The 11,782-nt window shown below is 33.8% G+C and overlaps 1 protein-coding gene across 6 annotated transcripts in view; it reads left to right on the forward strand.

The window, feature by feature from the left end:
• Positions 1 to 2,198: 2,198 nt before the first annotated feature.
• Positions 2,199 to 11,782, forward strand: part of LOC125661395 (uncharacterized) — a 40,765-nt gene continuing 31,181 nt past the window's right edge. For 3 of the 6 annotated variants that reach the window (XM_056152733.1, XM_056152735.1, XM_056152738.1), the window contains exons 1-3: positions 2,199 to 2,616; positions 10,856 to 11,482; positions 11,662 to 11,703. In XM_056152733.1, the coding sequence (XP_056008708.1) occupies positions 10,867 to 11,482; positions 11,662 to 11,703 (658 nt within the window). In that variant the 5' untranslated portion in view covers positions 2,199 to 2,616; positions 10,856 to 10,866. Of the gene's footprint in view, positions 5,843 to 10,855; positions 11,483 to 11,661; positions 11,704 to 11,782 lie in introns of all 6 variants that reach the window. The other 3 variants (XM_056152736.1, XM_056152737.1, XM_056152734.1) reach the window with 2 other exon arrangements.

Here is an 11,782-nt window from a genome sequence, read left to right on the forward strand (position 1 = left end):
CAAGTCATTAGAATACCCGCATTAGCTATAATGCGATAAAATGATAAAATCTTTTTGTACTTTTTTTCTTTTATAATACATGTATATAAAGAATGAAAACAAACATCATCAAAGGAAGCTTTGTTACAATGAAAATTGCACATTAGGACATTACTCTATAACGCTCTACCGTGTCATATCAGGTCATTCCGATATCATGTCTCAAAAATAAGTCGAATATCTTAAGATATATACCAACTCATAAATAAAATTAAATTGGGTGCATAAATCATTGTAAGAATTTATCATCTCATTAGGACATTACACTAAATATCAGGGGGTTTGAAAATAATGAATTATTATGCATTAAAACTCATATACTTTTTATTTTATGAAAGATAAACGTATATTTAATTAGAACCAATTTTAAGATATCATAGAGGGCGAAGCCCTCTGACGGCCCGAAGGGCCGTGAGAGCGGAGCTCTCCCTATAGGTAACACGCATATCCATGTTTAAAAGGAAAATATAGGAAAATAATGAAAAATTAAACCATACCTATGGAACTTGAAAATTTTGGTACCAATGGCGTCGATTCGAATATTAGCGCGTGGACATGTATTCCTCCATTTTGAATCTCGTCTACCCTAGTTCACGTCGTTCTGAGATGTTACATAAAATCCATAAAAGCATGTAAATCTTATTTTCTTAATCATATATAATCACTCCACGTTTAACGCCATGTTTTTTGTTGTGGTTCAAACGCTATGTTTGTAAATTTGCTAAATAACGACGCTGAATATGACGTCACAATGAACTGTTTACATTGTGGTAGTTTGGGTTTTACTTTTACTTTTATTTCTGAATTTCGATCCCGATGTAAATTATTCACCCGTTGTATTTGACCACGTCCACTTTATCTTTTAGCCAATAACTTTAATGACAGTTTCTATTGTCTAATTTGCTATATAAAGCCATGCAGCTTACTATTCGTGGAAGCGAGACAGCTGGCCTTGCTAGCTACTCTTCTCCTTCCATTATTCCTATTTTGGTATTACGTTTTGTTCGTCTACTTTGCCCTTTTTACTTACTAAATTATTATATTACCTTTGGGTTGGGAGATTTCTTGATAGTTTCTAGGCTAAGTTCTAGGCTTTAGGAGTTTGTCTGTGTCACATTCATACTGGTAATAAATTCGTAAAGTGTTATTTCTCTTATTTTCATTTATTTTCAAGTTTAAAATCATAGTGTAGTTGGGTCGTTTCGAAGTCGCCACTATCAACATAAAATAAAACAAACACAACGCGAAGTACAGACTATACGAACACCAGACCTGCTACAACATCAATTGCGTTATATTCCCCGTGTTCAATATATAGGCGGATCAAATGTCCAAAATTAGGATGCTTTGATACAGCTCCGTCCGCGTGTTAACTTCGGGTTCTTTTTGTCCTGTTTTGGATATAGATACTAATGCCAAAACTTTTTTGCTTCGCCCTCAAACACGGTCACGCCGTAAAACATATTATTTTAAAAACATGCTTTAGTGTAGATAGAATTATTGCCCATCAGGTCAACTAGGACATTACACTTATCAGGACATTACATCGACCCTCTGTCCGAACTACTTTTACACACACCCGTGGAAATAGCTGGGCGCGGGAACATAGATTTACCCCAAAACACCCAAAAAATACCCCAAAACACCCAAAAATATCATAGAACAGCACAGTAAACAACCAATATCGTTCATATATTAAAGAAAAATTGAATTTTTTAGTAAAAAAGTTTAACCAATAAATAATTTAACCAATAGCATTTGGTGTAAAACAAACAATATGAATATTTCGTTAAATGATCAAAACAGTAAATTATTTGATGCCGCCGATTGCACAATCATGAGTCTTCTTTACTTTCGAATTATGTTTATTTTACAATCTACTCATATCTGCTTTGCAATGGTCTCCAGTAATTAAAGTTTAATTGCTTTCCTTTGATGTAATAATTTATCCTATCGATCATTGATTAAATATGAATTTTCAATTTTTTTTTTAAATATCAGTTAAAATCTAATTTTTTTCCTTTTTTGTTTGTTTTTTTTTTTTTTTTTTTTTTAGATTTTATTTTAATATAAAATATACATTTATATGTCATGTGACTCCGATGAGCAGGGAAAATTAACCGAGTTATCGATCTTTAAATAACTCTTTTATTTATATTGATACGATTTCAAATAATATACGGCGAAATTGTTCAGTTTTCTGCGTAAATAACATAGTTTTAACCAATATTTTACCTTAAATTGTGTTTTGGAGTCTTTTCATTGTATTTTTTGGGTATTTTGGGGTATTTTTGGGTGTTTTGGGGTAAATCTACGAGCCGGCTGGGCGTTATTTAGCTGCAATCTGACTAAAGTACAGACCTATATTATTATATATATAGGGTCCACGTCTGTACTTTAGTCTGACTAAAGTACAGACCTATATTATTATATATATAGGGTCCACGTCTGTACTTTAGTCAGATTGATTAGACGAGGAAGTTGAAGCTGTCTTGTCGATTAGAACTTTGGGACAAACGCAAGGCACTGACTGTTTATGACAAAACGATGTACAATTTTCCAAAACGACACGATCAGGTAAGTATATCAATGATTATGAATGAAAAGATCGAAATACGATTTCTACTTTCGGTTTGATTTCTTACTAGTATGAACTTAGTCTGGTATTCTAATAGTCACTATTACTAATACTAAGATTCATGGAGTTTATGCGGCGTCTGACTTTAACAAAAGCTTCCTCAGACTTTTTTGCGTTTTCAAAAGTTTTCAGCTTTACAATGTTGTCAAGTTTATCTGTTTATAACTCGGGTAAACTTAATTATTTTTGTGGAAACGAGGGGGTTATTTATATTCGGTCTTTCCCATCCCCCTCGTTTTTGTCCAAGCCTTCATAAATTATGGGGGAAATCAGTCGCGCTTCAGTTTGAATTTATTTCAGCTTACATTTGATGTACGTCAATCGGAAACTTGCATAAATCAATTCATGAATGATTTTTCTGCAAGGAAATACAATTGAATTTGAAACCACTCAATACACAACTTCCTAGTTGCCCAACAGTTCTTTCCCTTTGTGGAACTCTTATGCACAGTGGGACGCAAAACATACTATCGTCCACACGCGGCACATAGAACTTTCCTTGCTCCTTGTAACTATGAATAATTAATGCAAATTAGGTGGCCTATGACGTCGCAACATTGAAACGGGTCGTATTATTGATACGACCCTATCAGGTATGCGCATTTCTATTTTCAGACGGGATTTTCCCTTTGCACATGCGCACTGATCAGAAATTGAGAGAATATAAATAAGCGGTTCGTTGGGGAAAAAAATTATAGAAATTGATCAAGAAATGAATTTTTAATGATTTTTTTTTTATTTTCGACTGGTTGTGATTGAAAAGATTGATATACTCCCAACTCGGTGATTAAACTAATAATTGTTATTAGGATATTTTGATTTGAATCTTCGATTTTTGTAAGTAGCTTGAATTTCCTCTGACGATTAAGTTGCAGCAAGTCCGATTCAGAGTTTTTTCCTCATTTTCTGGGTAAATCATATTTCCTTACAACAAATTTTGAGAAAAATACTACTTCCGGTTGATTGTTTTCATTATTAAACGTATTTTTTCGTTAGATTTTTCTCGGCTTTTGAAATGATATTTCAAAGAGAATTTGATTCAAATATGCATTCTTATCTCTAAAGTTTTCAAATTTAGGGAATACACTTGATTTTAGTTCCCGTTTCTATACAAACCTCCATAAAATAAAAGAAAATCATCAGTTATCTTCGTCAAGATTCAATAATGACTTGTTCTGGCAGATGGGGCAGTGCCTGTCTGAACTGTTTTACTTAATTGCCCCTACACCACAGTCAACAATGTTTATTGCCCACTTGCTTTCATTTACATGTATATCAAAATTTAAAAATCTGATGTGCTAAGCTAAGGGTGTTTTATCCAGCCCTCTCCATACAATATTTTGTACAAAGACTACAAGCTCTTGACTGAAGAGGGGGAAAATTATAATCCTGAAGAGATTATTTTGCCAATTGCCTGTATATTGAGACATCAGATTCCGTAACAACGGAAATCAAAATTTGCTGTAAGGTCAAAATGATTCTTTCATTCGTTTGGCACCTAGCGCCCCCACTGAGCATACATTCTTCTATTTTTAATTTCATATATGAATTTTCTTCTTGAGGTGGATAATGAAAATTTTCATTTCCAGCTCTACCTTGCGCCATGTACGTAGCCTTACTAGACTCAGCTGGGTACCTGTAAAGTGCGAAACGAAATCGAAACGAAATCTAACGAAACGAAACCCACCGAAACGAAACGAAACCTACCGAAACGAAACGAAACAGATTGTATAACCGAACTCTTTTAATTATAATAATTAAAAATGGTATCTTAGGCCCCTGTGAAAGTTACCACATATAAATAAAATTCGCCTCCCCTTTGATGTAGGCTTTCGGCTTGACTGTTACAAAGTTTTAAAAGTTGGAAAGGGGGGAGTGAGCACAAAGTACATATCCGTAGTTGATTAGATGCCATGTACAATTAGTTTCGGATTCATACATTTCAGAACCGAGGGTTACAGTCTCAGAGATCTGGGGAAACACACTATACGAGGGGTGGGGTCGCCGACGTTGGATCCGCCTTTGGGCATAGATACATTGTTTGAAGAAGCTGGTGTCTGAGAAAATTGAAAGCAGGAAGAGCTCTTAACCTCTTATTTTATCTCTAACTGCTGAGGTGCGAGTACTTTCAATAATGGAAAAACTCTATACATTTGGGCAATCTCTACCCAGAGTTATCGTTGTAGTGTAGCGTAATACGCCCTCTGGTGAGAGATTGACATTTGGGGTGTTGCTAAGACGGGGAATTGAAAACGGGACGGAAAATGGAATTTTTTTAATGCAATAATATTAGGAGGAGGTCGGCATTTTGTAAACTGAAAAGTCTTATGAACAAGGGAATTTTTAGCAGAAATCACAAAGAGAACGGGAGGACAAATTCAGAATCCACCGTTTGATATACTACATACAAATACACAATATCCACATGTATAGATATATTTGTCTTTAGAACAAAAATACTGAAACATGTATTTATGCCCAAAAGCGGATCCAACGCCGACGTCCCCATCCCTCGTTTAGTGTGTTTCCCCAGACTCTGACCTGTGAGACTGTAACCTCCCGTTCTGAAATTTATGGATCCGAAGCTAATTGCACATGGTATTTATGTGCTTTGTGCTTTCCAACTTTTAAAACTTTGTATCAGTCAAGCCGAAAGCCTACATTAAAGGGGAGGCGAATTTTATTTATATGTGTAAACTTTAACAGGGGTCTGAGATACCATTTTTAATTATTATAATTAAAAGAGTTCGATTATACAATCTGTTTCGTTTCGTTTCAGTAGGTTTCGTTTCGGTGGGTTTCGTTTCGGTAGATTTCGTTTCGTTTCGGTAGATTTCGTTTCGTTTCGATTTCGTTTCGCACTTTACAGGTACCCGACTCAGCTCAGGGAAGGTAGAAATCGCCAAGACATCATTTACTGAAAATTTACATACACGTGCTTCCGCTTCTAAAAATACACCGGATGTTGATATTTTCTCATCTATTTACGTATGGCGCATGCCCCAAAACATGCATATTAAGTACATCCGGTAGGAGCATGATTAGTTCAAGGAAAGTTCTATGTGCGCGGTGGGTACAAATTCTTATCCCTGCCTTCATATAATGCCTAAAGGATGATTATCAGACATCATGCAACCACGCAAACTGCTGGGACACACAATTTTAGTAAGTTTATGATTATTTAATAATAAAATAGCTCAATAGAGACCAACTTGAGAAATCCCTAGTTGAAAAAATTGAAAGGTTTGAATCAGAAAACAGGACTGATACTGATGTTTTTGAAGAGAAAAAGCTCTCTCTTGAGAAATTGAGAAATGAAAAAATGCAAGGTCATTTAATAAGGTCACGTGCTAGATGGGTGGAAGAGGGTGAAAAACCAACGGAATATTTTTGTAACTTAGAATCACGCAACTACATTAATAAAGTTATTAAAAGGGTAGATATTGAAGGACAATGTACTGTTTATGATCAGTTTGAAATTTTAAACAAAGTTCAAACCTTTTATAAAAATCTATATGCAAATAGAGACTCGGAACTTATTGACTTCGATCTTAATGATATCATTGATCATTCTGAAATTAAAAAACTTGATGCAAAATCAATAAACGCCCTTGAAAATGATATTGTAGAGAGTGAAGTTTTCCATGTCCTAAAAAATATGAAAAATAATAAATCACCAGGTAGCGATGGTTTCACTGCTGAGTTTTTTAAATTCTTTTGGAAAGACTTAAAATGTTATATTGTAAAAGCAATCAATTGTATTTTCAAAAACAAAGAACTGCCAATTTCGCAAAGACTTGGTATTATTTCATGTATACCCTAAGGTGATAAACCTAGACAATATTTAAAAAACTGGCGTCCAATAGCTCTGTTGAATGTCTTATATAAACTAATATCTGGATGTTTAAGCAACAGGATGAAATCTTCATTAGATGTAATTATTTCAGATACACTGTACAGTAGTCTGGTTTTATGAAAGGTAGATATATAGGTGAAAATACAAGATTTATTTATGATGTAATGTCTTATACTGAATCCAACAACATACCAGGTCTCCTAGTGCTAGTTGATTTTGAAAAAGCATTTGATTCAGTATCATGGTGTTTTATGTATAAAGTATTGAATTGCTTTGGTTTTGGAAAAAAAATTGTTGAATGGATTAAAATTTTGAACACAAACTTCAAAGCATCAGTTCTACAATATGGGCATTTATCTGACCAAATTCATATTCAAAGAGATTGTAGACAGGGAGATCCCATTGCTCCGTACTTGTTTCTTCTTTGTGCTGAGATCCTTGCCATCCTTGTGAAGCAAAATAAAGACATAAAAGGTATCACCATCTCTCAAAAAGAGCATAACATTTCTCAATATGCCGACGATACTTCGCTTGCCCTTGACGGTTCACCAACATCATTGTTTGCAGCTCTAGATACTTTAGTTTTCTTTTCAAAATTATCTGGGTTAAATATAAACAGTTCTAAAACAAAAATTATTTGGATTGGATCTAAAAAAAAAATTCAAACCAAGTCTTTCACCATCCAAGATGGAAGCTAGATTGGGGATCAACAAGTTTTTCTTTACTTGGTATTCAATACTCAGTAAATTTAGAATCTATCACTGAAATAAATTATGACATAGTTCTACCAAAGATCAAGTCTATGATTCAACAATGGAAACGAAGAATTTTGACCCCCATTGGTTGAGTCACTGTTGTGAAAAACTCTTATTTTACCTAAATTTAACCATATATTCATTTCTCTTCCTACTCCCAATACAGAAAAAATTTCTTTGTTGTGTAAAGACATTTTTGAATTTATATGGAAATCAAAGTGTGACAAGGTAAAAAGATCTGTAGTTACCCTGGACCATCTATCTCTCTGGGGGTTTAAAGATGGTGAACATTGATAACTTTATCAAATCACTTAAATGTTCTTGGATGAAAAGACTGGTAACTACTAATGATAAACCTTGGTTAGATATATTTTTTGCCATTAATGGAAATGCTGTTGTGAAAAACCTTTTGGATTTTGGAGATTTATATATTTCAAATGTTCTAATGAACAAAAATAATATTTTTTGGAATGATGTTTTTAGCTCATGGCAGCATGTTATGAAGAAAATAGATCAAGATAAGAATATGAAAAATAAAACATTCACTATTCCAGTATGGTATAATTCAAACATAAACATTGGTGTTAAATGTATTTTTATAAAGAATTGGTACCAACAAGGTGTTAAAATTGTTGGAGATTTTTTGTCTGATGATTATACTTTCTTATCAAAATCTATGTTTGAACAGAAGTTTCATATCCCTGATATAGATGTGATGCAATATAATAGTGTTATTTGTGCTCTGTCAAAATGCTTCAAGATTTTGAAAATTGAGAGGACCTGTATGTGGAAAATTTGTCTTCCTTATTTACCATTTTATTTTGAAAATATTCTGCCAAATGTCAGATGTACAAATATTATTTATAATTGTATAAACACAAACAAGGTAACTCCTACTTCAATACCAAAGTGGAATGTAGAGTTATCTCCCCGTGGTGTCAATGATATATGCATAAAGGATGTTTTCAAAGTTTGTTTTAAAACTACATCAGATTCCTCTGTACAGTGGCTACAGTATCGACTTCTTCACAGAATTCTTCCTGTCGGCTACTATCTCAAAAAAATTCAAATCAAAACATCAGATGTTTGTAACTTGTGTAAAAAAGAAACAGAACTATTCAACATATGTTTGTGAGTTGTAATGAGGTATTGGATCTTTGGAGAGCTTTAAGTTTGCATATTTACAGGACTACTTCAAAAAGGATTGGTTTTAATTTTAAAAATATAATTTTAGGAGAATTACCACTTACTAAAGACAACATGAAAATTAACTTTATTATTTTGTATACTAAACAGTATATTTTCAATACCTCACTACAAGGTAAAACACTACACATTTTAGGTCTTTTGAACCATTTGAAAATAAAATACAGTATTGAAAGGTGTATATCTATTTACAATTCCAATCAATTATCTTTTGAAAAACAATGGAATTTGTGGAACAATATATTTGAACCCACTGAGTAGTATATTTTTTATTGCATTTCCTGTATAAATTTTTTATTTTTTTTAATACTATTATAGCAACCTCAATAATTATTTTTTTGGGGTATAATTTCAGTTAATTTTGAAATGTATGAGTGGAGTATGAATGGTTGGCATGAGTGATTATATATCCATTGTACATCTTACCTATAAAAGTATATAATATGATGCACTTAAAAGAGGATATAAAAGATAAATTCAGATTTAATTCAATGGCTTAATTCAAACAAATATTCTTCATATGGTCAGTTTAATGTATGCCAACAGCTGATATAAACGAAATTTACACTTTCTTAACTTTTATTCTTATTTACATAGCTAGACTATAATATATGTATACATCTTGTACCCACCGAAGCATTATACAGAATACTGAACATAACCTCCATCACAGAAGAGCTGATATCTCAGAACTTGCGTATACCACACTAGAGAAACGATAATTGTCGTCATATCAAACACTACATCCTTTTGCTGTCAAATTCGTCTCCATGATAAACAATGACTTCAGCGCATGTGTCACCTCATTTTGTAAAACACCTAGAGACCCAAAAGGGGTGAAATGACTTACTATTAGTAAATCGCACAGAAATCTAACTTTTTTCAGTTTATTTTTTTATCACATACGCATCGTATTTTTGTGAATGGACATATTTTTCAGAATATGAATATACAGAAAACAGTATACTATTAGATAAAAAGGAAGTTGTTACAAAAATTATTCAAAGTGTTTGGTGGAATGAAAAAGAAAAGAAAAAGTAATTGGAATATAATCGCATGTTCGATATTGTCTGAAATAAATGCTCATGTTGTGTTTGCTGTACTGTTTGTTTTGAAAAATGTCATTGTTTAATTGATAGGTTCAAAATCTTCCCCACTAGTCTGAATTTGACTTCTGTCATAGACACGAAACCACCCGCTGATTTGGACCGGTAAATGTCCTAGTAAAAATACACAGGTGAAATCGAGAGAACGATGACTTGTATCTCTGTTAAATTTTAGGAACCTGTGGCTTGAAATTTAGTATGCAAGTAGTTCAAACATTAATCTATGTAGGGAGACCGGCAAATTACGCATATCACACCTAGTTTTTTATTTTTTTTAGGCATTTGAAGCGAGTGGGTAGTTTTTTATATGGGTCAAAGTTAGACATTTTTCTATATTTATGGTATCACAGAGTTCGGGCCCAGAACAGGCTTAGCCTCTTTGGTCATCCCTTTTTTGCAGTCATTGAGCCATAATGTCCTTCCACTTTGGTAAAAAGAGACACTTTCATTTTGTACTCTTTGAAGTGATCCATGCATTGTTCAACCTCTTATGTATTACATTTTGGAAGGTTTGATACCCCAGGAATGTCTCGCCAAATGGCAAAACCTCAACTGTATTTTAATTACTATAAATTTAACTTCGATTATATTAAAACTCGGATGGGTGAGAAGGAAAAATGTTGATCAGACAATTACATGTACGAGAACGGAAATTTGGGGTTCCCACAAGTAAAGTATGGTCGCCTTTGTGAGTGGGTAAAAAGTAATTTGGAACCCTGTCATTAATTAATAGATCTCTATGTTTGAATTTGATCTTGCTGCAATTTTTCCCGTTTTGCGCTTTCTAAGTGCCATTTTTCTATCATTCTGTTTGTTTTCTGTACTAAAATAATATCATGTCGAAATTAATTAATTTGAAACTGTCTTTTCAAGCTGTTGAATATGGTGACTTCCTATGCTCTTGATATCTTATTTTGTGCATGTCTAAATAAGGTAAACCTTACTCCGTTTTATAACATGCAAAGAATCTCTTAAACCTGGCTTCCATAGCTGGCTAGCTGCAATAATATAGCCCTCTCCAATTATTTTTTATTCTGGTGTAAAAAAAAAAAAAAAAAAAAAAAGAACATCAAAGAGGGCTACATTATTGCAGCTACAATGTAGGTTTACGTGATCCATGGATCAGCCACTGAACCATTCTTACCTGATCCAGAGACACACAACTGGAAATTAAAACATTAAAATCTAAAATAAAGTTCTGTTAATAGATAGATGTCAAACAATACGCTAATTCGTGTTTTCATTTCCCCCACAGATTAGAACATAATGGCAAGTTCTGTTTATGCTTCAACTCCAGAGACAACGAATGCTAACAGAGCTTGTCGTGCTGTACTGGGTCCCTGTACAGATGGACTCAGAGACATACTGCGTCTCTACGTCCCACCGCACACATTTCCTCACACCATCAAACTAAAGAAACTCGATCTTCCTCGACTGACAGCAGATCAGCGTGACCTAATATTACCTCGGCATGGCAGTTATACTGGGAACTTTCGTGATATGGACATCTCTTTACTGTATATCTTATTGAGGAATATATCTGGCATATCTCCTCTCTCCAAGGATTGGGGCAATTATCCCGACCCCAGTGACACGAGTCTCTCTGCCAATATCGAGAGAATTCGATGGGTCCGGAATCGTTGTGTTCACTCATGCAATCCATCCATGTCCAGCACAGACTTTAACACTATCTGGTCCACCATTAGATCGACAATGGCAGATCTGGATGCCTTTCTTGTGAATGGAAACAAATATGAAAAGGAGGTAGATTTCCTACGCTATGAGTCGATGGACCCTGAACATGACCTACATTATGAAGAAGAACTGAGGAAGCAAGTGGAGGAAGATAAGAAGACAAGGGAAATGGTGGTCAACCTTGAGAGTAAGTTAAAATTCTGTAATCATTTCTGAATTATCCCAATATTTCTGTATCATATCATACATATAGACACTGAGAATGTATAACTTTCTATGAATAACTTGATGTCAGTTTGTGACATATTGTTGAGCTATCCCAGAATCCTTGTTTCTTCAGACTTGTTTTACATTATCTGTTTACAGGTAGGATAGAAGAAACAGCAGAGGAAACCAGGAGATTGGATGGTACAGTATATACTAATATGTTTGTATGTTGATAGAATGGATACTAGTATTTAGTCTGAAAGTACAAAGATGGTTAGAT

The sequence above is a fragment of the Ostrea edulis genome, chromosome 1 (assembly GCF_947568905.1).
Source record: "Ostrea edulis chromosome 1, xbOstEdul1.1, whole genome shotgun sequence".
Classification (NCBI taxonomy): Eukaryota; Metazoa; Mollusca; class Bivalvia; order Ostreida; family Ostreidae; genus Ostrea; species Ostrea edulis.